Below are 25013 nucleotides of genomic sequence, written 5' to 3' on the forward strand. Positions count from 1 at the left end.
CTAACAGTAAAGCAGCAGCAGGAGCTGCACTTCTGTTCCAGCTGTCTCTTGCATGGTTTGTCCCTGTACCCCAACAAGTGGCACTGGAGCAGAGAGAGGGTAATTGCTCCAGCTGGGATGAATCAAGGCTTAGCAAGCTCTTGGAAGCTGAATGCCCCCGTGGCACAGGGGGCACCTGAAGTGCAGCTGTGGGCAGGGTCTCTTCTGCTCCCAGTGCTCTTAGGCTGAGTTGGGGCACGGGTCAGTGCCTGGACTCATCCTACATGCCGGGATGCATGTAGGAGTCACGGCGCTTGGGTAGTGGATACAGGGTTTTCCCTGGCAATCTCTCGGGGCATAGCTGCCAGAACTTTTGGGGCAGCCCCGGGGAGGGGGTGGCCGTGCCCGGGGGGATGTTCCCGTGCTGCTGCTGCTGCTGAGCCTGTTCCGGGTGCCCCGATTCACCGGGGTGCCTCGATTCACCGCGGTACGGCAGGGGGGTGCCCGCTGCCCTCCCCGGGAACTGCTCTGCTCGCCGGGAGCGCCGGCGGCCGCTGGGCGGCGCCAGTGTTCGGATGGGGCATGCGCGTGCAGGTGCGTGTGGGTGTGGGAGCGCAGGTGCGCGCGAACGCGCGGGGGGGGGGGGGGGGTGTCTAGCGGCGCGCGCGTGCGCAGATGTTGGGAGGGGCCCGGGGATGCTCCAGGGTGAGCACAAGTGCACGGGGCCAGTGTGAGTGTAGGCGAGTGGGTACACACCCCCACAGTGCGTACACACCCCCACAGTGGGGTACACACCCCCACAGCGCGTACACACCCCCACAGTGGGGTACACACCCCCACAGCGCGTACACACCCCCACAGTGGGGTACACACCCCCACAGTGGGGTACACACCCCCACAGTGCGTACACACCCCCACAGTGGGGTACACACCCCCACAGCGCGTACACACCCCCACAGTGGGGTACACACCCCCACAGTGCGTACACACCCCCACAGTGGGGTACACACCCCCACAGAGCGTACACACCCCCACAGTGGGGTACACACCCCCACAGCGCGTACACACCCCCACAGTGGGGTACACACCCCCACAGTGCGTACACACCCCCACAGTGCGTACACACCCCCACAGTGAGGTACACACCCCCACACCGGTGTACACACGTGCATGCACACAGCAGCGTGTTGGCGAGTGGCCGGAAATGTGTGGAGTGCGAGCATATGGCAATGCAGGGGATACCGGCACATGTACGTCAGTGCATACAAGTGAACATGTACACACAGTTGGATGTGTGCACATACACGTGAGCACACACAGCTGAACTCTTACATAAGTGAATGCATGCACACACCTCTGAGCATGCATGTTCTCATAGTTGAACACATGCCATATGTGTGAGTGCACATGTACAGGGCACAGATCCATGCAGCTGCACACAAGTGTTAGTGGCAAGTGGCTGCACGTGCAGGTGAATGCATGCACGGGGGAACTTGTCCTATGTCTGATGTGCACATGTGAATGCATGCCCACGTTTATAAGTGCGAGTTCATAGGGCTACTTGTGCAAGCCCTTGCATGTGGATAAGTGCAGGCACAGGGAAACTGTGCCCCATGACCCATTCAAAACACCATTGTCCCTCCATGCAGCTCCAGCTGCTGCCAGGTATGACCATCGGCCCACAGCATGGCAGCATGGCTGGCTTGCTGGACACAGGGACCCTCAATGCTGGATGTGGCCATGGCATGGGGTGTCCTGGGGATTCCTTTGTGAGACTCCAGAATTGCAAACAGAACCCACAAAGGTAGGGTAGCCCCTGGCCCTGGTGTCTGTCTCCCCATCATGATGATCTCTCCAGTACACAGATCCCAGATTTGTCCCACAATGTCCCGTACACCTGAGCTGGGGAAGGATGAGGATATGGCAGGTAGTGATGCTTTAATGAGAGACCCTTGCCACATGAGGGAGATGGGGAATCCTGGAGCATAAAAGTCCAAACCCCATAGTATGGTACACATAGTAGACCCCCCTCACTCCCACAGTCCATTACAGCCCAAAAAGGAAAGCCATGCATTGGGAAGGGACAAGAGAGCGCTTCCTGTCCCTGTACTGAGGCAGAATGGCCCAGCAGGAAGGAAGGGATATGGGGCTCTGCCAGCATGGAGAGCCCAGAGCAGCAGTGGGTGAGAGATGAGTGCAGAAGCCCATGCAACACTGTGGGATGGAAAGTGAGGCCGGAGCTTCTCTCCCCAGATGTTTGGTGGCACACCCCCTGTGTGCATGCATGTGTGTGTGCTCCAACACACATTCCAGGGCATGCTCTATGCAATCACACCTCTGTAGGGCTATCTGCATGCATGCACACCACAGAATCACAGAAAGGTTTGGGGTGGGGGGGATTATTGAAGGATATTCTGTCCAATTCTTCCTGCCATGGGCAGGGTTCGGGTTAGGGTTAGGGTTAGGGTTTTAGGGCAGGAACATCTTCCAGGGATGTCAGGTTGCTCCAAGCCCTATCCACCCTGTCACTGAACACTTCTAGAGATTGGCCAGCCACAGCTTCTCTGTGCAGCCTGTGCCAGTGCCTCACCACACCCATGATAAATTATTTCCTCTTTCTGTGTAATCCAAACACACCATAAATCACTTTATAACTGATGCCCCTTGTCCTGTCTCTACATGCCCTGTGAAAAGCTCTCCTTTTGGAACCTCCTTGATATACTGAAATGCTACTTTAAGGTCTTACTGGAGCCTCGTCTTCTACAGGATGAGCAACCCCATATCTCACAGTCTGTTTCCACAGCAGATTGTTTTCAGCCCTCAGAGCATCTCTGTGGTGTTCTCTTGACCCCCTCTAACAGCAGCACATCCTCCTTGTGCTGGAGACCCCTGATCTGGAGCCAGCACTCTTGGGCATGTCACCAGAGGACAGCAGAGCAGATGGGGAGAAGCTCCCTCCCTCATCGTGCTGCCCACCCTGCTGGAGATGCACTCAGGACATGGCCGGCCCTCTGGGCTGCCAGCACATTTGTGTGTGCGTGGAAGTGTGTGGCAGCATCTGTGTATGTGCTCGGCCGTGCCTCCATGTAACGCCATATGCCCATATGGTTGCATGGCAATGGTGCACACGCTCACGTATGCGTGGGGTGTGCGTGTGGGTATGTGCACAAAAATGTGCGTGGCCACAGGGTGAATGCTCACCTGTGCCAGCCGTGTGCCTGCCCTTGTCGATGTGGGGAATGCACAAATATGTGCACAGTGGTAGCGCACGTGCTCGCCCATGCCCACAAAAATCTATGTGCAGGCACGGGGTGCATGTGCTTTCCCGTGCCCGGGGTGCGCAGGCCCGTGTGGTCTGTGACTGCTCGTGCATATGCCTGTGTGGAGGTACATACGCATGTGCGGCTGTGATGCCTATGCATGCGCTGGCCCTGCCCACGTGGGTGGCGCATACACAGGTGCACTGCAGTGGTGCATGTGCTCTCCCGGGCCCATGCATGTATCCATGCGAGGGGAGCGTCCGTTTGTGCACGGTGCAAGCCGTGTCTGCCCGTGCATGTGCGAGCCTGTGCACACGTATGTGCGTGAGCACACCCACCCGGTGTGCCCGCCGCGCCTCCGTGGGCGGGCAGCGCACACGTGCGTGCACGTGCTCTCCCGTGCCCGCGCGGGTGCCGCACACGGATGCGCGCGGGGGCGCGCGGGTGCCCGCTGTGCCCGCATGCTCGGGGCCGTGCGTGGGCCGCCCGCGCCGCGCAGCAGCGCCCGCCGTGCCGCGCAGGCCGGGGCTTGCGGCAGGGGCAGGGCCGGGGCCGCTTGCGGAGGCACGTCCTGGCGGGGCCGGGGGGCCTGCGGACGGCGGGCCGGAGAAGGAGCGACCTTGCACCAGCGGCGGCGGCGGCTCGGGTCGTGAAAGGTGTGTGCGGGGCGGGGGGCGCTCCGCCTTCTCCGTCCCGGGCGTGCTGCGGGATGCTCGGCGGGGATCCGGCACCCGGCAGCCCCGGGGCTGGAGGAGGCAATACACCCGGCGGGGGGGGGCGGGGGGGGGGGCGCGGGCCGCAGCGCTGCCCTCGCTCCCTCCCTCTCCCCGCAACGCTTCTTGCTGCGCCGAGAGACGGCACCGCGGTTGCCGGCAGCCGCGGGGAAGGGGGAGGGCGCGGCGGAGCCGGCCCGTGGTAGGTGCGTGGGGCCCGGCACGGCGCCGTGGGGTGGCCCCTGCCACCCCCAACCCCGCCACGGCAGCCCTGCTGCCGTCCAGGCTCGCTTGTCGGGGTAGGTGCCCCCACCAGTCCCTCCTCAGCCTTCGGGGCCGGCAGGGATGCCATGGGGACGGCTTCCCCCGCATGCGGGAGCCCCGCGCTCCCCCATCCATCCCAGTCCAGCCGCAGGCACCTGCTCGGGGCTCGCGAGCCATGGGCGCAGGAGGTTCACCCATCCCTTTCCAGCTGCCGGAGCCAGACGGATGGCGGGGTCCGGCTGCTGCTTTTCATGGAGATCCCTGTGCTGTCCCCGGCCACGCAGCGCAGCCCAGCACCTCGGGGGTGGGCAACAAGGAGAAATAGCACAGGCTGTGGGAATGGCTTCCACCCCTCTATGCACCAACGTACCAATGCCCGAGCATGGGGCAACCGCAGTCTCCTGTGCCCAAGTCAGGGACAACATTGGGATGCCAGGTAGGCTGAGGAATAGTTGGGACAGTGAAAAAAAAGGCAAGGAAGGAAAACTTTGCCTGCAAGGATGCCACCCTGAGTGTCATTTCTGGGCAAGGATGCACCATCTCTCTTGATTTCCAGGGCTGCACCTCCCAGCTAGCAGAGCCTTACAGGATGAGGGGGCATGCATGTCTCTTCAGGGCTTTTCCTCCATTCCTATGTGTCCTTGTCCTCTCAGGGCTGTCATCAGGGGCTGCAGAGCTCTGACCCAAGCCAGATTGGAAGATGGCTGAGAAGCTGGTGCCTGGGGACCTATTCTCGAGGAAGACCCGGGAATCAGTGTCATCTCTGGACTTGGACAAGTTGACACCCATCTCACCCGAGGCTGGTGGTGAGGAGTCATCCGACAGCGAGGGCGAGCAGGAGGACAGTTCTCACAAGCTCATCCGGAAGGTTTCCACCTCGGGGCAGATGAGAAGCAAGGTCAGGGGTGGGGGATGCCGGTGGTGAGGGGCTGGCTGGGTGTGGGGTCACTGCTGAGGACAAGGCAGGGGAGTTTATCAGGGTGTAAATGGGTACCAGGTTCTTGCTGCTGGCAGGCTTGACCCAGCCACAGCTGGGAGGATGTTGGCCCCCTGCGTCCTGTGGGAGGGCACATAGAAACATGCAAACCTCACAGTGGTAGTGTCAGCATTGGTCCCATGGGGCTGTGAAGCACGGATTTCATCCCACTATTCAGGAACAGGGTCTCTCCCATACCCAGAGAGCCCCTACCACATTGCCTTCATGCTGCATTTGTATCCCCTGGGTTCCCCTTACCTGTCCCTGGAAGAAGAGGACTCTTTTTAGGATGCTCCATGGATGCTCTGGGACTGAGATTTAGGGTCATGACAGTTTTGTAGGCTCCTCGGATCCCACACCCTGCTGCAGGCATTGTGTGTGTAGGGCTTGGTGGGTGGCAAAATGGAACCATGCATCTTTCCTAGTGCCCTAGATCAATTTGGCTGTGCCAGCTCCCCTGCAGGTGCCATTCCCACAGATCTAGTCCCCAGTGGTGGTTTGCTGGACAGATGGGAGCACCTTTGAGGTCAGACGTGACACTCGTATTTCCCAGCCATTAGCATGACAGCAGCTGGAGTATGTGTGTGTGTGTATCACAGTTTGCTCAGAAAAAGCTATTTTGATAGCTTACAAAATTTACGAGATTACCCCTACAAAATACAGGGTGTGGTGCCTTTAGCCAGACAGGAGTGCGTGGTCAGAGGTCCCAGGTCAGGACAGTGAAATGCAATGCTGGCAGAAATAACCTGGGCCGAGTGGCCAGGTAGGATGTGAGGAGAGAAGGAGGTTTGGGGGGACATTTTGGGGAGGGAGGATGCAGACACAGTGCTTGGAGGATGCTCTGGATGACATGCTGATCCTTTGCATCCACCTTTCAGCTGTGGGAAGGAGGTGGTGGAATGAGTCAAGGCAGTGCCTGCAGTGTTGGGCGGCACACGGGGGCTGCTAGAAATCCCCCTACAGCCAGCTTCCCGTGCCAGCCTCTCCTCAGTGGGGATTTGGTGGCTGTGCTGCTCCGGCACGGGGAAGAGCTCTGAAAACACAGCATAGGAACGTAGTTGTGGAAAAGAGGGCTATTACTGGACTCTGGTGTTGGGTGCTGAGGGCATGAAGGAAGGGGAATGAGGCAGTGTGGGTCTGGTGGCAGCTGTGGGGATGCTTGGATCTGGGGCAGGCTCCCCTCCTGCTGTCCCTGTCTTGGCTGTTGTGCCAAGCCTCGTGTACTGGTATGAGGTGGGGCAGAGGATACCTGCTCAAGGGTATGGAAATTGCATGCTCCCAACCTAGCACTGTGGGGTTTTTCCACTTGGTAGTAGAGACTTCTGGGGCATGGGGCACTGAAGGGGCTCTTATTGAGTCCCTCTGGCTGCTCAAGGAACATACCTCAATTTTCCCTTCTTTGAAGCGGGCTGGCATCAACTCTGCCCTCTCCAAGTTGGCTGCCAAGTGGGTGAAGAGGGCTATGGTGGTGCAGGGTGTTGGGGAGGAGGCACAGTGGGAAGCCAGGCCAGTGTGCAGGATCATGGGGATGCTTAGTTCTGTGTAGGAGCCCTCAGCACCCTTCTGGAAGGGTGCTGGAGTTTGCCATGAAGCACTTGCCATGCTGTGGGGCACAGGGACATCACAGGGAGCCATCAATGCCAGGAACCATGAGGGGAAGGGGCAGATGGCTGGGCTATGCCCATGTCCTACAGCAGCAGCACAGGAACACGAGCATGCTCTGAGCCACAGCCCAGTCGCCAGAGCCCCCCATACCACAAGCAGGTTCTGGACTCGCTGCTGACAGGCTGCACGTGGGGAAAGACTGTCTCCCTGCCTGCGGTGGTTGCTGCCCATATCCTGCTTGGCATCAGCAATTAGCCATGCAGGAGGTCATGCTGTGCAGCGTGTCAGGGGAGGCAGGTGGCATGATGGATGAGCAGGTGGAAATGACATGTCTGGGTTAACAGCCCATGGAGCTAGGGGAGAGAGTGAGAGCTGGCAGGGCTGGAGCTGAAGGGGCCTGAGAGTGAGCTGTGTATGCCTCCCCTGCCACTTCTGTGTTTTCAGTGTTGTGGTTCAGTGTTTTTCCCGAGGATGCCTTTGCCCTGGTCCAGAATGGGCAGGAGTGCACTTGCCAGCCTGGCATCTGGTTGGATGGACTCCATCCTTTCCTACGGAAATGAGGATTTTTGGATGGCATTGTGCAGTATCCGTGGATCTCTGGGTTTATATGAGTCCAAACCCAGCTCACTCAGGACCCAAGCCCACACAGAACCGCATGAACGAGATAAGTGACAAGAAGCGCTCCCTGCCACGTGGGTCAAAGTGTCCAATTTATTAGTGTGGGACAGATCACCTCTGGTGTCGGCGACCACCCAGGCAGCAAAGAGGGCGTGCCTCACCTGCAGTGGGGTTTTGTGCCCCAGGTGGTGGGGGCGGGGAAAGAGAACCACGGTCAATGGGAGCGACATCCGGGAGGGGTGAGGGGAGGGACCATCCGTGGGACAGACCACAGGCATACAGAACCAAGTTATGTGAGGGGAACCCATGTGAAAGGGGGAACATGCCATTCACGTGACCCAAAAACGTTTTTCCCCAACACCCAGTGTAACTAAATTCCTATTTAGTGCAATACAACAACAACATTGCTGCTGCCACCCAGGTCAGGCTTACAGCCCTGACACGGCACATGTGCTGCCTGTCACTCCAGCCACAGCCACAGGGTGTGTGCCATGGCAGGCACCTTCCTGAGTGACACCCCTGTCTTGACATCCTCGGCACCCAGGTGGGGCTGGGGCAGGGAGAGGGAATCACTGCCTGCACCCCAGGGACAGGTACCTAAAGAACACAGTTTATAAGGGAGAGTTCAGTGCCAGAGTGGCAGCTCCTGAGACAGCAGGTGGTGGGGTGTCAGGGCTCACTGTCATATTTTGGGTCAAATGTGGTGGGTGGGGTGCTTGAGAGGGTCTATAGGAGCCTGCTATGTTGCGGGGCTGGGAAAGGTCAGGACCCCCACCCCATCCACACTGACTGGGGAGGCCTTGGTCTCTGGTGATGGAAGCAGGCAGCTTCTCCCACTCCAGGGTGTTGTCCAGCCCCTGGGACAGGAATAGGTGAGGATCATTTTGGGATCTGTTGAATCCTTCTGATTGCTGCTCCCCAGTTCCAGTGCTTCTGCACTCTGAAAGCTCATGATCACATCCCTTCGTCAAGCCTCCACATCAATCACATCCCCCCCACTCCACACCTCCAGGCTGGAACTGTGCACACCCTGTGGGGTGCTTTGTGCCAGCATTGCTGTGGGGGCAGCGAGGTCATTGTGCTCAGTGACAAAAACAACTGCCAGATGCAGGTGTCCCTACTGGAGTGAAAGGCTCCAGGATGGATGGAGTCTTGCTGACATTCTCCCCCCACCCCCCCAATCCTCCTCAATGCATCTGGGGGCTGCCGGTTGCCTGTACCAGGTTTTAGGTGTGCAAGTGCAGAGTGGGAGGGGGATGTGATGCTGTTTCCCAGCACTGGTCTCCTTAGGGCTGGGCTTGTAGAGAAGGTGAAGGGAAGAGAGGGCCTGGTTCTGGGGCTCACCAACGCATTTGAGTTGATAGGGGTGGTGGGTCACATCCTGCTCACGTGTCTGGGGCATTCATTCCCCGGCACTGCCTCAGCACAGGCTCTCCCAGCAGCTGCCTCCCAGAGTGGAGGCAGAGAGTGACCCAGCAGTGCTGTTTGGCTCAGCAAGTGACAGGTCCTGGGGTGATTGCACCCAAGCTGGGAGGTAGGGGCATCAAGGGGAACACAGCGGGGTGCATGCCAGGGATCCAGGGTTGCCCGTGGCATGGGAACAATGTTCATGGCCATGGTGAGCAGGGGTAACCATGGCTTGTCTGCTGTTTGGAAAGGGGAATCCTGTTCCTGAATTCCTGATCTTGAGGTACATCACAGCTCTTTGGTGAAGCTGAGGGACCCACCAGAATCCTCCCATGGGGCTCAGGGAGGTCAGTGGGGTTATTGGTACCCCTGTCCTTGCTGCAGGTATTGAGCACCCTGCAGGCTCAGAGTGCCCCAGGAATGAGGTAAGCTGTACCTATGCATAGTGGGGTGTTGGGCAGGTGTAGGGAGCCTGGTGAGGCAGTGCTATAGAGCCAGGCTGTGGGGAATGTTGCCCACTGAGTGCTAAATCCTGGCCAAAAGATGAAGAAAGAAGGTAGAGCTGGCTGGGGCCAGGCCTGGAAACCTTTCTTCTGCAGCAGAAGGGTGGACCACAGCTCCTGGGCAGTGCACCCTCTAGACTTGACACTGGTGGGACACTGGAACATCTCTCATACAGAGAGAGCCTGGGAGAGCTGGGACTGTTCAGCCCGGAGGGGAGACTGTAACCACGGAGTCCCTGGTTTTTGAAAGGGAGGGTGCAGCAAAGGGGGAACCAGGCTCTTCTCAGTGGTGTCTGCCAATGGAGAGAAATGAAAAAATAGGAAATTGCACCTCAACACAAGAAAACACTGTCTGAGACCAGAGAGGCTGGGCTTGCTCTCATTAATCAGGGCTCACCAAGCTGGTGCCTGGGGTGTGAAGATAGCCCCACTGTCACTAGCTGGATGTTTGTGAGGTTACTCAAGCACTCTGCCCTCTCCATGCTAACTTTTTCTGTTATGTGAATGTCATTGTTGTCCATCAGCTCTTTCCCACTCCTGCTGGGCAGAGTGGGAGGGCTGTTCCCACCAGCATTGGGGCACAAGGTGTGGGGGTGAACTAGTAAAGGTTGGCCTGATGCAGGATGCTTGCACGCATGATGCTTGGGGACCGATGTGGCTGTAGATAGGGAAGGATGACCTCATTTCTAAAAAGCAGCTGCTGGATAATGTGCTCTAGGTTCTTCTAGGGGCTCCTTTCCTCATTCCTCTCCTCCTGTTAATTGTCTGCTGCCTTTTAATGGTCTTATGGGCACAATGTGAGGGCATGTCAGGACTGGTGCTAGAATCTCCTTTTAAGCATCCACCCAGCACAGGGAAGGGATATTGTGGTTGGTCCTACAGTGGCAGAAAGCTCCATCCTCTGGGAGCAGCTGAACTTGTGGGGCCATAGCACCTGTCAGGCACCGAGCCCCTTGACTGCCCAGTGCCAGAAGAGCTCTGCTGTGTCACAAAGCTTGATAAGGTTTCCAACTGACTCCTGCCTGTGGGGTGCCTAGCAGCTGGTGGAAGCCCTGCAGCTGGGCTGTTTGAAGTCTGCCAGCTTTGCTCTGCTGTCCTGGTGCCTGCTGGCTCAGCTGGGGGATGAGCTCTTATGCAACTGGACCCCAGCTTGTGCCCAGTGGGCTGCTGCACTTGGAGCAGGAGGGTGGCTGCCTGGAACGATGCTGGTGCAATGCAGGTCGGTGTGTTGACAAGTTATCCTCTTTCCCCTCTCCTCCTATTGGGTGAGGCATCGTGTGGTCACAGGGACAAGTATGTCCCTTCAGGAGTGGTGTAGTGGCCAGCTGTGTGGGCAGATAGTGTGGTGCTCAGGAGCCACATGTATGGCATTCCTGGGTAACAACCTTCCTGGCTCTTCTCCAGGCACCGCTTCGCTGTCCAAGCCGATCCCAGCAGGAAAACCTTCCTGCCCCAGCTGTGGTCCGACCTGGATTCACAATGGGCTCTTGCCAGGAACGGTGGTGACAGAGCTGGGAGAGGGGGGTGACGGAACAAAGCAGCATCCTGGGGCTCTGCTTTAGGGCTGAAGCAAGGGCTGGCATTTCGGGTTGTAGCCTGACCTGGAAGAATCCCTGGACTGCCGTTCAAGCCCCCTGCTTGTGCTGAGCACACAGGCAGCCTGTGGCATGATGGCCTCTGGAAACCTGCCCAGTCCTGGCACAGCACGTGGCTGGCCATCCTCCCAGGGCCATTTTTACCTGTGTCCTCTCTGAGGCTCTGCTGCCACTTCAGCTGCATCTGACCTGGAGGTGGTAGTTTGTCTGCAGACACTGTATGGTTTAATTCTCATCTTTCCCTTCCTGCCCTGTGCCTCTGGGATTCCCTCAGTGCTGGTGCTGAGCCCCCTGGGCTGGAGAGAGCAGGGAGGAACCTCGAGATGGGGCAGTGGAGTGCTGGGACAGAGCCCGACAGGGGAGATGGATCTGGCTGATGCTGGGCAGGTTATATGTGGCTCTGGGTGTGCCGCCTTGGTTGCTGAGGTGAGACCAGCTCTGGCTTTGCTGAGGCTCCCTGCAGTGCTGCCTGGGGCTTTCCAGAAAGAAAAGCTGTGGTTGGGGTGAGTGGAGTGGCTTGGGTTGGTTTTAGGGTGTGGGTGGCACACTGTGTTTTACAGCTGTGCAATGACTAGTGCAGAGCTCCCAGCCCAGTGAGCCAGCGCTCCCATTGTCCCCAAAACTCTCCAGGAAGAAGAGGCAGTCCCTGTGCTACAGGTGCTCAGCTCCAGCTCTTTTGAGCTCTAGGGTACCTAATAGCCACTTACTATACAATTGTGGTGACCCTGGTGCTCTGGACAGGGCTTTGGGGAGTTGGCACAGCAGGGGTGATGCCACCCTGGCATGGCCTGTCTGCCCTTGCCATTGTCACCCCTTTCCTGTTTGCAAAGAGGAAACCCTGGGCTCACCCAGCAATGCTGTGCAGCATGCATTCCCACTGTGTGGCTGGGCCTGCAGCTGGCCTTGGCCATCAGGTGCCTCTCAGGTGTCCTTCTGTTGTTCATTGCAAAAGCAGGGGTCCAAAACCGTGGAGCCACTTGGGAGCTGCTCCCTGCCCCAACAGCTGGAGCAGGTCTCAGCTGGCTGAGACCCATGGTCAAAAATGAGCTAGGTGGGTGGCTTACCACAGTGAGATCCCAAAACAGCCCTCCGTCACCCCAGACTTGTGTGCCTGCCCAGGCAGCATGGGACAGCTGGACTCCAGGGCTTATTTTGGAAAGGGGACCTGCCTTATTTTCCCCTGGGAGGGGTTGTCTGGCCCCATGTGGGCACCAATGGAACCTGTACCATGTGGCATCACACACCAGGGATGATGGAGCCTGGATGGGCAGCGGCTTACCTGAGGAGTTGTGCAGCAAAATGCTGCACATGGCAACACAGAGGGCTTGGGCTTTGATGCCCAAAGCAGCCTGAAAGGGTGGCTGTGGGGAGAGGTGCCCCCTGAGCTTCTCTGCACCAATTTTGCTGCCCCGTGTTGGTTTGGCTAGGGATTAGTCTGCACTGGTGGAAAACTGAGGCAGTCTCCCCAGCCGGGGTATTGGAAGTATTGTGGTGAAGGTGGGAGAGCTATCACGGGTGTGGTGGTGAAGGTGGGCGAGTCTGCTTTTTAAGGCAGCTGCATTCTGTCCCTGGGACGGCCAGGGCTGTGACATCTTGGGGCTGGGTGATGACTTTTTGCTACTGTCAGGAGCTGCTGCTGCTGCTGGGGGTGTTTCAGCTCTGACCCTCCTTCGCAGGAGTGGGTGCCACCCTCCTAGGCAGCCCGTCCTTGCTGTGTCCTACCCCCAACGTGGCCCTGGAGCCAGGCAGGGTGCCCATGCCCAGCTGGCCTCAGCCCCGGCTGTGATAGCCCTGAGGCGCCATCATGGACCCGCCCCTTCTTCCTTCTCATTGTCATCCTTTTCTTCCAATGGCCTCCCCGCCCTTCACCGTCACAGCTCCTGACACCACTGCTCGCTGTCACACACTGCCTGTCCTGTGCAACAACAGCGATGACTGCAGCAAACATGGAACCTGTGCCTGATGAGGGCAGCCAGGTGTGGTGGATGTGGTGGTTGGGGCTGGATCCCCCCGGGCTATGGCAGGACCCTGGCTTGTCCCCTGGTGTGGGACAAGGACTTCTGGGTGCATGATTTGTGTGCGGGTCTGAGGTCACAGCTGGACCCCCCTGGAGGGATCCCTGTGCGCTCTCACAGCTGAGAGGCCAGGACAAGGACTCAGTGGGGTGCTGGCACCGGGGACCGCTGGGCTCTTTGAGCCTGCACTGACATTCCGAGGCACCATGGTGATTGATTGACCGCAGCCAAACTCTGCAGCAGTCTTGGGGAGTGATAAAGGCTTAGAACATCCCTCTTCAAACTCCAAGCTGGAAGAGAGCAGGGAACAATGTGGTGGGTGCCCCAGGGAGGTTCAGGAGGGTTATGCATTTGGATAGTTGAAGCTCAGGGAGCACCCCAGGTGGGGTTTTAGCTTCTTTGTGAAGGCTTCTGCTATTCCTGGTGGTTTGGCCATCTGCTTCAGACCCATGGGGCAGTAGATTAAGGCTGAGACCTGGGGCTGGTGTGTTTGCAGGCTGATGGGTGCCTGGCTGCCACCTTTTGCAGCACATGGGTTGGCACAGGAGTGCAGAGCCCCGCCATGCTTCCCTCGCTGTGCCCTCATGCCCAGTGCTAATTTGCTGTTAAATGGGGCTTGTCATCATGTGCCTGGATTGGATACAACCACTGTGGCAGCTAATTGCAGAGAAGCAGCTGAACAGAGCTGCCGGTGGTGTTTAAAGAAGATACAATCATAGATGAGGCAGTGCCAGAGCATCTCTGCCACCTCTTTCAGGCTCATAGCCATGTTGCAAACACTAATTAATTGAGTCTTGTAAACACCACTGCAAGAAGGGTAAATATTGGCAGGTGCTCTGTTTCGGCAGGGGGCAGAGAACAGGCAGCCAGGTTGCAGCGATGCACTGGGCTGTAGGGGATGCTCTGCCTGCTGCAGGCTACCCTCAGCCCCAGGTTGTCCTCTCCAGGGGCTGTGGGGGCAAGGCAGAGCTGGCTGCACTCCGGCTCTGCTCCAGCTCTGCTCTCCAAGCCGGCTGGGGCCGCAGTGCCCAGGTAATGCCACTTTGAGGATGCAGTTGCTATCTCTGGGGCACTAGTCTCCTCTTAAAGGAAGCTCTGCTGGCTCCAGTTCTGCCCTTGGCTTCTAGGGAGCTGCAGCAGGGTGAGGATCTCCAGGCACTACCCTGGGGATGGAGAGGAAGAATCAACAGGGGAGCCTCTGCACTGCTGGAGACCTGCATCTTCTAGTCCTGCCATGCCCAGCAGCCTCCTTCCAGATCACACAGGCAGTGCCCAGTGCCCAGGCGATGGTAGGCAGGGAACATAATTTGCCCTGCTACATGCAGCAGAGAGTGAGCCCCAGAATGTCCAATCTGTGCTCCTGGGGACCTGGGGACTGGTGTCACAGGGGAAAATGGTGGCTTTGGTGATCCTGGGGGGCTACAGGAGCTCAGGACACTGTGGTCTCTGCAGAAGAGCGTAAAGGAGGGGCTGTTGCTGAAGCAGACGAGCTCCTTCCAGAGGTGGAAGAGACGATACTTCAAGCTGCGAGGCAGGACACTTTATTATGCTAAGGATGCCAAGGTAGGCTGGAGGGTGCTTCCAACATGCCCAGTTTGGGGGCGACCTGAGCTTGCCAGCCCAGGAGGGGACAGAGATCCCTGCCTGGTGGACTGGGGCTCTGGTTCCTCCCTCGCAGTCCCTGATCTTTGATGAGGTGGACCTGTCTGATGCCAGTGTGGCCGAGACCAGCACCAAGAACATCAACAACAGTTTCACGGTGAGGAAGGTGTGGGGCTACCAACTGCACCCTGTGGAGACCTTGGAACTGTGTGGGGAGGCACTACAGACCTCCCTCATCCCCCTAGAGCCACGGAGCACTCCATGGCATCGCCTCCTGCTGCTTGAGGCGGCACTGGTGTGCCAGAGATTGCTGGGGTCTGTGCTGGGTTCTGGCTGGCCTGGCAGTGGCCTTGCCAGAGAACGTGGGGATGGTGGCTGTTGCAGGTGATCACGCCTTTCAGGAAGCTCATTTTATGTGCGGAGAACCGGAAGGAGATGGAGGACTGGATCACGGCCCTGAAATCTGTCCAGAAGTGGGAGATACATGAGGTGATGTGGGCAGGGTGCTGAATGGATCTGTATTTCTGTGTGGAGTGTGTTTCCCTCTGTGTGCCTTTGATTGCCAGTAAAGAGCTGTTGGCCTTGCCATAGCCCCACAAGGAGGAGAGGAGTTGAGCTGGGGGGACTCAGGAGGCCGGGAGAGAGGGAGTGCCGGCTGAGGGTGCCAGGCACTGATGGGGCAGGGCTGTGTCTCCAGGCCACACAGTTCAACATGGAGCACTTCTCGGGCATGCACAACTGGTACGCCTGCTCTCACGCCCGCCCCACCTTCTGCAATGTGTGCCGTGAAGCTCTTCCAGGGGTCACCTCCCATGGCCTCTCCTGTGAAGGTCAGCACTGGCATCCTGCTGGGACGTGGGGAGGGGTTGGCATCAGGGCAGGGCAGCCTCTCAAGGCTGGGTCAGAGCAGGAGTGGTGCAGGGTGATGCCCACTGCCCAGATGCAGAGAGGTTTGGGACCAGGGATGTGCATGCTGTGGGGACCTTCCCTGCTCCTCACTGCTCCTCCCCATGCAGTCTGCAAGTTCAAGGCACATAAGCGCTGTGCCGTGAGAGCCACAAACAACTGCAAGTGGACAACTCTGGCCTCCATCGGCATTGAAATCATCGAGGATGAGGATGGGGTAAGCAGGGGAGTCCCTGTCAGGCATCCTGGCAGGACAGATCCTCCATCAGAACTAGCCTTGCTGTGCCCAAATCAGGAAGCAGGAAGAAACTGTAGCTGTCCCCTGCACTGTACGGCCTCTGGGCTTGGCTCTGCAGGGGCGTAGCTTGGGGACACCTCCTCTGGAACCCTGTATCAGGATCCCTTTTTGCTGTCCAAGGGGGGTCACCTCCAGACATTTTCTGGGGATATGTCTGCCCTGCCTAACATGCTGATGGCTTCAAGCAGCCAGGTGGGCAGGGGTGAGAGGACATGGGAGGGGTCCCAGACCCAGCTTGCCCTGCTAAATGGCACTACCTCCATGGTGCTTGTGGAAAGAGGTTGCCTATGATCTTTCCCTGAAGTGTGAAGGATGCTATTGGTAGCTGCTTTTCTCTGCAGGTGGCCATGCCCCATCAGTGGCTGGAGGGGAACTTGCCTGTCAGTGCACGCTGTGCTGTCTGTGACCGCACCTGTGGTAGCGTGCGGAGACTGCAGGACTGGCGCTGTCTCTGGTGCAAGGCCATTGTAAGGATATACCCACACACCCTGTCCTCACCCCTCTCCCAGCACAGACAGCACTGCCCCTCCTGTGTGCATCTCTGGGAAAGCCGATGCTGAGACTTTGGTGCTGCGTCCCCCTGCTCTGCTGATACAGGCATTCCTGCGTTCCCAGGTTCACAGTGCCTGCAAGGAGCTCCTTGGCAAGAGGTGCCCCCTGGGCCAGTACAAAGTGTCCATCATCCCGCCAACTGCCTTGAACAGCATCGATTCTGATGGTGAGTTGGGGAGGGCACAGGGCTGCTCTGGTGGGGGGGACAGGCTGTTTGGGATAGGGCTCTGTGCTTTCTGAGGTCTTCTGGAGGCTTTGACTTGTTGCACTGTGCCTGTTTTGTGGGGCAGCAGGAACGCTACCTTCAGTAGGCTCCAGAGTCAACGCCCTTCCCTTAGTTGAAGGCTGTTTGTTGCCTTGCACTCTGTTTCAGGGCTTGGTGGTGTTCTGTGGGCTTTGGGGTGGCATTTCTTGCCTGCATGTGGCTTTAGCTGCTCCTGCCAGGTCACCACTTGCAGTGGCTGAGGACATGGTGCCTCTGTGCTGGGATCAGCAGTGCCGACCCTGTACCCCTGAGGTGGGCTGTCCTCTGTTGCACCTCAATGGTTCAGCATCTCTCAAGGCAGGATAAAGCTCTTGCTTGGGTTATTTCTCAGTGTCTGAAGCTCAGCTGCTTTTTTGGCAGTGCAGAGCACAGCTTTGCCCTGGCACGGGACACTGCAGGGAGAAGCCATGTGGAGCGTGGGGGGACCGCCCCAGCTGTCTCCTTCTCTTGAGGGGCCCAGCTGGCCTCCGCTGAGTAAAATCTGTTCTTCTCCTCCGGATATTTCTTTCTTCATTCTTTACTGCTTTTCACCACTCAGCTCAGCCGGTGGCTCATTTGCCTTGTTACTAATTGGGATGCTGTCAGGGTAACCATCACGCGGCTGCTCCTCAGCTCCAGAGCCTCGGCTGCTGGTGGCTGATCCCTGGCAGCATCTCTGCCCTGTCCCTCTCCAGCAGCACAGCCATCCGTGGCTGTGGCTGTTGCCCACCAGACTGGGAACAGCTTAGCAAGGCCTCAGTCCCCCCTCGTCCTGCCATGCTGTCCTGCTGCAGCATATGAGTGCTGCTGGCAGCAAGCTTTTCCACTGCAGCCCACGCTCTGACTCAGCAGCTCTCAGTGCTTTGTGTTCTGCTGCGCTCAGCTGGGCTGGGAGTGGAGATGGAGCAATGGCCAGGCAGGAAGGGGGGGGCTGTGGGGATGTTACCTCCATGCTCCTGCTGTGGTGGGGGTGCTCATGGTGGCAGCCCATGGGGCTCTAAGGGCAATAGCTGTGGGGCTGGTGCCAGTGGCATGATGGCTGATATGGTCCCTGCTGCAGCATTGCTTGGTCTGCCAAGGGAAGAAGCCTGCAGACACCAGCCAGGGAACTGGGATAGCCAAGATGTGCCTGAGGCAGGTGCGGGCTCTGGGCCAGCTGTCAATCCTGCTCTGCCTTGGGCACATTTCTTTCCCCATCTCATTTCTTTAAAAGCATAGTGCTTCCTCTTTCCTCTGCCCCTCACCATCCCCCGGGCATCCCCATCACTGCCCCTCCTGCCCCAGCACCCCACAGATTGGGCTTGGCACAGATGGAGTGTTCATACTCTGCTCTCCTGAAGTGTGTGTGGGCAGTGAGAGCTGGGGCTCGTGTTTGGGCTTACTGCAGGTTTCTGGAAAGCCACCTGCCCCTCGACCTGCTCCAGCCCTCTCCTGGCCTTTGTCAACTCCAAGAGTGGGGACAACCAAGGTGTCAAGTTTCTGCGCAAGTTCAAGCAGTTCCTCAACCCAGCCCAAGTCTTTGACCTCATGAATGGGGGCCCACACCTGGGGTAAGCACCAGCCTGAGCACCCTGGAATTGCCTTGCTGGGATCCCAGTGGGCAGCTGGCACAGCACCTATTCCCTCTCTCCTTGCTCGCCAACCAGGCTGCGCCTCTTCCAGAAGTTCTCCACCTTCAGAATCCTGGTGTGTGGTGGGGATGGCAGCGTGGGTTGGGTGCTCTCTGAGATCGATGCCCTTGGCCTCCACAAGCAGGTGAGTTGGGAGTGCCGGGCATTACTAGTGCAGGTTGGCACCATCCCCACCACTGGGACACTCTGTGTTCCCCAGGTGCTGCCAAGCAATGGGCACAGCAGAGTTGGGGGTGTCACAGGTGCCCCTGGGGGCTGCTCTGAGCCCCCCCACTCTGCCTCTCTCCTGCAGTGTCAGCTGGGTGTCCTGCCGCTGGGGACTGGTAATGACCTTGCACGGGTCTTGGGTTGGGGCAGCCTATGTGACGATGACACTCAGCTGCTGCAGATCCTGGAGAAGCTGGAAAGGGCCACCACCAAGATGCTGGACCGGTGAGCAGGGCATGGAATACATGCCTCTTTGTCCCTCCTACCCTAGCATCTCTTGGGAAGCCTGTCCCAGTTCCTTGCCTGTCCCTGTGCTAGGGGCCCAGGAGATGACAAGCAGCCATGGTCTCTGTTTGGCAGGTGGAGTGTGCTTACCTATGAGGCCCCCAAGCAGTCCCCCTCAGCATTGAAAGAGGAGGAAAATGGGGACTCCGACATCCAGGTGGGAACTGTTGGCATTTGGGGGCTTGAGATGGGGAGGGCAGGCTGGAGGGCAAGTTCCTGTTCAACCCAATTCAGGGACACACAGGGAGGCGTGGCACAGGAAGAGGTTATTCTGGGGGTCCCTGGGGACTGGGGCTCTGAGGGGGCTGGAGTTAGCTGCATGCAGTGAAATGAGCCTGGCAGGTCTCAGCCTGGCATATGCAGTTGGGAGCAGGCAGAAGGCGAGGTAGAGCTAGCCTGCCTCTGGACAGCTGCTTTGGACTCTTCTGTGTGCTCCTGTTCAGCCCCTTGCCCCAGTTTCCCTCCTGATGTGACTGACCTTGCCTCTGCCCAGCAGCAGTGGTGGGGAGTGGGCTGAATAAGGGCTGATCATCCACAGTTCAAGGCTGGCTGGGCAAAGCTCCATCCCTGAGCGGGGCACATGGCAAGGTGGCAGGTGTCCAGCTGTCTCCACCTGTGTCCCCCAGGTCCAGATCTCCCATTACGCGGACTCTGTTGCCTTCCACCTGGCCAAGATCCTGGAGTCAGACAAGCACTCAGTGGTGATCTCCTCTGCAAAGTAAGGAGGGGGCTGTTGATGGGGGTGCCAGGAGCCCCTTTTGCTGGGCTGGGTCCTGTCCTCAGGACCACTGCACCCCCCTCGGCCAGGCTGTCTCAACTGGCCTCCAGAAGCTGCCGGCTGTGCTGGTGCCTGGCAGATAATGCTGGCTGTGCTGGCCTTCTGGAGCAGCAGGTGTTACCCCAGCAGGCGCCCTGGCTGGCATCTGTGCCTCACTGGCCATGCTGTGCCCCTCTTGACCTCCAGCCACTTCCCTTGGCAGGTTCCTCTGTGGCACTGTCAATGACTTTGTGACTGAAGTTGGGCGGGCTTACAAGAGGGCGACGGAGAACAAGCAGGAGGCTGAGCTGATGGCACGGAAGGTGTGTTGCAGGGGAGCTGGAGGGTTGGGTCAAGCTGGTGGCACAGCCTGTGAACAGGGGATGGGCTGCTCCGCAGGCCTATGCTCGTTGAGCATGTATTGGGGTGTGCCATGCTTGGGGTGCCCAGGCATGGGGTGTCCAGGTGCTTGGGGGTAATCCAGGCACTCATAGTGCCCAGGGAAGCACCCAGCACTGGTGGGGGGCAGCAGCTTGTGGCAGGTACTGAGTGGGGTGAGTGTCCCACAGTGCGCCATGCTGAATGAAAAGCTGGACTCATTGGTGCGGGAGCTGAATGAGGAAGCTCAGGCCATCATGGTCCCTGAAGAAATGGCACAGGCCACCCACGCTGATGTCAAGGACCAGGAGAAAGCTGGCAGCTTCAATCCCAACCCCCAGCCTCGCATCTTCAAATCCAAGGAGCAGCTCATGCTGCGGGCAAACAGCCTGAAGAAAGCCCTGCGGCAAATCATTGAGCAGACAGAGAGAGGTGAGGGAGTGGTGGGACGTGGCAGCTTCCCTGCTGCTGCAGCAACCTGGCAGGGGCTGTGAAGCCACACTGGGTTGGTGCTGGACCCATGTCTTTGTTCTCCCCTGGGATCCTTGGGATGGCAGCAGTGGCCCCACCCTGGGCCCTTCGAGCCCACAGGCCTGACACGAGGAGGGGCTACAGGGCTGCACAGACTCCCTGTCATGCCCCTCTTTGTATCCAGCTGTGGATGAGCAGAACAAGCAGACCCAAGCCTACCAGGGCAGTGTGGGCCCTAGCAAGGACAGCTCGGAGGAGTTCAACAAGGAGGAGGAGAAGCTCAGTAAGATCCCAGCAGGGCATGTGGCATTTTGTGGGGGCATGGGGGTGAGCTGTGGGATGGGCTCAGGGTGAGAACCCATGTGGCAGCTACCTCCCTGTCACCCTGGCCAGGCTCCCGGCGGGTGACGGTGACCTCTGCATCTTCCTCCATCCTCCTGGAGCGGCCAGACACCTTTGGCAGCTTGCAGTTCCCTGAAGACCCCAGCACCCTGTGAGTCAGGTGTTCTGCCTACCCCGGAGACCCTGGCCCACTCTTGCTGCCCAGGAGCAGAGCTGGTACCATGCTGCCCCTTTGAGGAGACTGCTGCTCACCAGTGTGGCATCCCTGGTACCAGGCCCTCCTTGGCCAAGCAGTGCCCATGCTGGGGGATCCTGCCTGTGGATGGTGTGGGATCTCTGGCTGATGCTTTGATCTTGGTGTTCCCACCTGCAGGCAGGTCCTGGCTGTGCCATGATGACTGAGGGAAACTAGCAGTCATCCCTGCTAGTTTTGTTCTGGCTTTCCAGTGCCAGCCACTCTGCTCCAGTGGGTGTTACAGCACATCCTCTGGTGCCAGCCCAGAGTCACCGATGTGTGGCTGCTGCTCAACCTGCTTTCCCTCTTGCTGATTTCAGACACTTCTTGGAGAAATGTGTCATGAATAACTACTTTGGCATTGGCCTGGATGCAAAGATCTCCCTGGAGTTCAACAACAAACGTGATGAGCACCCCAAGAAGTGCAGGTTGGCTGGAACCCCTAGATTTCCCCCAGGAAAAAACATGTACCCCTGGCTTTCCAGTGCCATCAAGTTGCTGGGAGCCATGGGGGTGACTCAGGCCTACTGTGTTGGAGATCCTTCCTGCAGCAGATTTTGTACCTGCATCCATTGCTGGGATGAGCACCCCTTGGTGGCAGGCTGCAAACACCTCAGAAAGGGTGAAGACCTGAGGACTCGGTGGGATTTACTTGCTCTGCAGCTGGAGAGAGGGACATTGCCATGCTGGCGTGGAAGGGTCGAAATCTGGGTGCAACATGCTGCACCTTTGGCTTTTCTGGGAGGTAGCAAGAATTGAGGAAACTAAGGTGGGGCCAGCCATCCGGGACTGTTCAGCACAGTGCCCCAGGAAGGGTGTGGAGCTTGTGACAGGCAGTGGGGAGCCCACAGCCCCTCATCTGTTCCATTTTGCCCCACAGCAGCCGCACCAAGAACATGATGTGGTATGGGGTGCTGGGCACGAAGGAGCTCCTGCAGCGCACCTACAAGAACCTGGAGCAGCGGGTACAGCTGGAGGTAAAGGGCTGGGAGAGCAGGGAAAGGGTGGGAGGGGCAGCATTACAGCAGATCCCCAGGCTTAGCCCTCTCTTGCAGTGTGACGGGGTGCCTATCTCACTGCCCAGCCTGCAGGGCATTGCTGTCCTCAACATCCCCAGCTATGCTGGGGGCATCAACTTCTGGGGAGGCACCAAGGAGGATAATGTGAGTGTTAGTACCATGAGATGAGTTGGGTGGCGTGATGTCCTTTCCCCAGTCCTAAGATACCCCAGGGCTAGGGTGTCCCTGCCTTGGGCACACACGGGGGAAAATGGATGTCTTCATGTGTAGTGATCCTCTACAGAACTTTGGGGCTCCATCCTTTGATGACAAGAAGCTGGAGGTGGTGGCAGTCTTTGGCAGCATCCAGATGGCCGTGTCACGGGTCATCAACCTCCAGCACCATCGCATTGCACAGGTAGTGGTGAGGTACCCTGCAGGGCCACAACTAATGCCTGAACACTGTTGGGGCAGCAGTGGAGCCTGAAGCAGTGTGGCTCTGCTCAGCCTGGCAGCTATTGATGCCACCCCTGGGCTGTGTGCCCCACAGTGCCGCGTGGTGAAGATCACCATCCGGGGCGACGAGGGCGTACCTGTGCAGGTGGATGGAGAGGCCTGGATCCAGCCACCTGGCATCATCAAAATCCAGCACAAGAACAGAGCCCAGATGCTGACAAGGGACCGGGTGAGATTGAGGAGCTCAGCAAAACCATGCTAAGGGACATGGGGAGGTATGACAGTCTCAGAGGGGCCATGTCTGTCCCCCGCAGGCATTTGAAAGCACCCTCAAGTCTTGGGAGGACAAGCAGAAAGGGGAGAGCTACCGAGCAGCCACACGGCCACGGCTCAGCTCCCAGCAGTCCATGGAGTACCTGACCGAGGAGGAGAGCAGCCTCTTGCAGCAGGTCTCACGGGTTGCTGAGACCCTCATTGCCAGGTCAGACTGTGGGAAGGGGAATATAGTGGGCACAGGAAGGAGGGAACTGTACTGTCGCCATGCTGTGCCCAGCCCAGGGGAGCCCTGGCAGCTCCAGCCCCTGTCACCCACAGGATCCATGAGGCAGCCAAGGCTCACAAAGCCATGGAGCAGGAGCTGGCGCATGCAGTCAATGCCAGCTCCCTGGCACTGAGTGAAGCCCTCTCCCACAAAGCTGCTGGCACTTCAGAGGTGAGTGGGGACTGGGAGTGTAAGGCAGCCTTTACCCAGGCCCCATGGGGGCCTGCTGCTCAAGGGGTTACCCCCTCTGTGCCCCAGTTTCTCAGCAGGAATATGGCTGTGGAGATGGTGCTGAGCATCAAAGAGCTGTGGGCTGAGACCAGGGCATTCCTGGATGGGAAGGCGGTGAGTGAGGGACTGGAGAGCACCCAAAGCCCCTCAAGGCTGCTACCTCTGGGGGTGGCAGCAGGGTTGGGTATGGGCCCTGTCCCCCACAGCTGGACTCACCGCAGGAGGAGGAGGCCCTTCAGGGCCCTCTGAGTGTGCTGGGCCAGGAGCTGCAGCGGCTGCTGGATATCCACTGGCTGGGCCCTATTGCCCACCCTGCCGAGGAGGTGGGTGCACAGGGACCGGGGTCTGGCACAGCCCAGCCTCAGGGAGCTGTAGCATCCCACCAAGCCTGGCTTCTCACAGGAAGGTGCCAGCAAGGGAAGCTTTAAGCTTCGCCTCAACATCCCCAAGCCCAGGAAGGAGAAGGACAAGCTGCAGAAGCAGAAAGCCAACAGTGCACTCCCAGGTAAAGTGAGCAGTGTGCCAGGGAGAGACAGGTGGTGCAGTCCATGCTAGAAAGGACCCCCCTGTGCTGTCCTATCCCTCAATCTCCTATTCCGGGAATGCTGGGGAAGAATCCTCAGGAAAGGGGAACGGGGCTGCTTGGGAGTGGCACCCTTGTCACCAAGAGCCGCTTAAAGCTTTTTCTGATTATCAGACATGCAGAGCACCCCAACCCCATAATTCCTTGGCTAGGGGGAGAAGGGGGCTCTGGTACAGCTCAGACCTTTGGGTAAGTCCCTTGTCCACAGCTGGGGGTCTGGTTGTGGGGGAGCAGCTCAGGTGCTCCATAAGTAAGCCAAGGAGAGGAGAGACCTCTGCAGCCCGAGCAGGCTGTGGCCTCTGGCCCTGCTGGAGTCAGGGGTGGGAGGGGGTATGCTGTCTGCTGACCACAGGCTGCCATCACTGCTGCCTGCGCTGCTGTGTCCCACTGCCTCCACAGGCCCCAGCAGCCCACCACTGTGGTTTTCCTCCCTGCTAGCAGACAAGTGGGGCTCCGAGGAGGTGGCAGCTTGGCTGGAAACGCTTGGTTTAGGGGAATACAGAGACATTTTTGTTCGGCATGACATCCAGGGTTCAGAGTTGATTCTGCTGGAGAGGAGAGACCTTAAGGTACAACCCCCTTGTGCCTCCTGAGGGACTCCCAGCCCTGGGGAGCATGGTGTCCTCCATCCCTCCTCTCCCTATCCTTCCTGGTGGCAGGTTGGCCCTGCATCTGGTCTGCAGAGTTGAGCTTGTGCAGCTTCTGCACAGGGGAGGGAAGCAGGGGAGGAGGGTGGCCTTGGTCCTCCCGCTGTATCAGCAGCACCCGACCCTCAGCTGCATTCAGGCATGGGGATGTGCTTTCAAGAGGACAGTGGGCTTCAAGCAAGCACTATGCTCTAGCAAGGGAGAGCATGGGGAGCTGGACTGTGCCTCATCCTACACCCTGTGGCTTGTCTACCAGCAAGGGCCAAGAGCTGCCCCCTGCAAATGCATCACCTCCTCTTTCTCTTTCCTGCAGGACCTGGGGATCACCAAAGTGGGCCATATGAAGAGGATCCTTCAGGCCATTAAGGAACTCAGCAACCTGCCTTAGGCTGACAGCAGGGCAGCAGCCCAGTCCAGGTGCTGGGTGGGTGCTGCCCCCAGAGAACAGGGGTTGGGTAGGGGAACAAGTCCCTGCCCTTGCCCCATATGTATGGAGCCTCCCCGCTTGCCTCGCTTTACCACTCTGTCCCGAGTGACCCTGGAGCCACTGCTTCTCCCCCAGCCTGTGGGGCTGGAGACACTGAAGCAGAGGTCTACCCTGATAGGTGTGTGGTCTGACCACCAGTCCCACCCCGTCAGGGTCAGATGGTCACCTGGGGCAACCCTCTGTGTGCTCAAGCTGGAGCCAAAGCAAAGTTTCCCCTTCCCCATGTG

The 25013-nt window shown here is 58.6% G+C and overlaps 2 protein-coding genes across 4 annotated transcripts; one reads left to right on the plus strand and one right to left on the minus strand.

Annotated features, from left to right (window-relative positions):
* Positions 1 to 1477: 1477 nt before the first annotated feature.
* Positions 1478 to 4304, minus strand: LOC131564090 (basic proline-rich protein-like). Its single transcript, XM_058814349.1, has 4 exons — positions 4101 to 4304; positions 3578 to 3985; positions 3181 to 3273; positions 1478 to 1483 (listed from the first exon to the last, which is right to left on the minus strand). Exons 1-4 carry the CDS (start codon positions 4302 to 4304, stop codon positions 1478 to 1480), a joined length of 711 nt encoding a protein of 236 aa, XP_058670332.1.
* Positions 4305 to 4875: 571 nt separating this feature from the next.
* On the plus strand, positions 4876 to 24988 carry DGKK (diacylglycerol kinase kappa). 3 transcript variants are annotated; one of them, XM_058813945.1, is made up of 29 exons: positions 4876 to 5114; positions 14388 to 14498; positions 14614 to 14694; positions 14922 to 15026; positions 15235 to 15367; positions 15554 to 15660; positions 16083 to 16208; positions 16357 to 16459; positions 17925 to 18087; positions 18184 to 18292; positions 18461 to 18600; positions 18736 to 18817; positions 19287 to 19378; positions 19641 to 19740; positions 19987 to 20227; positions 20451 to 20549; positions 20660 to 20759; positions 21164 to 21271; positions 21724 to 21820; positions 21899 to 22006; positions 22146 to 22259; positions 22392 to 22526; positions 22612 to 22778; positions 22892 to 23009; positions 23097 to 23183; positions 23276 to 23392; positions 23472 to 23574; positions 24052 to 24221; positions 24613 to 24988. In XM_058813945.1, the coding sequence occupies exons 1-29, from the start codon at positions 4917 to 4919 to the stop codon at positions 24685 to 24687; spliced, it is 3489 nt and encodes a 1162-aa protein (XP_058669928.1). In that variant the 5' UTR covers positions 4876 to 4916; the 3' UTR covers positions 24688 to 24988. The 3 variants fall into 3 exon arrangements, 1 of the variants encoding a protein (XP_058669928.1); XR_009275324.1 differs by lacking the exon at positions 24613 to 24988 and having other exon boundaries at positions 23097 to 23392; positions 24091 to 24215; XR_009275325.1 differs by lacking the exon at positions 24613 to 24988 and having other exon boundaries at positions 23097 to 23392; positions 24094 to 24208.
* The last annotated feature ends 25 nt before the right edge of the window (positions 24989 to 25013 follow it).

This window comes from Ammospiza caudacuta, chromosome 14, assembly GCF_027887145.1.
Source record: "Ammospiza caudacuta isolate bAmmCau1 chromosome 14, bAmmCau1.pri, whole genome shotgun sequence".
Lineage (NCBI taxonomy): Eukaryota > Metazoa > Chordata > Aves > Passeriformes > Passerellidae > Ammospiza > Ammospiza caudacuta.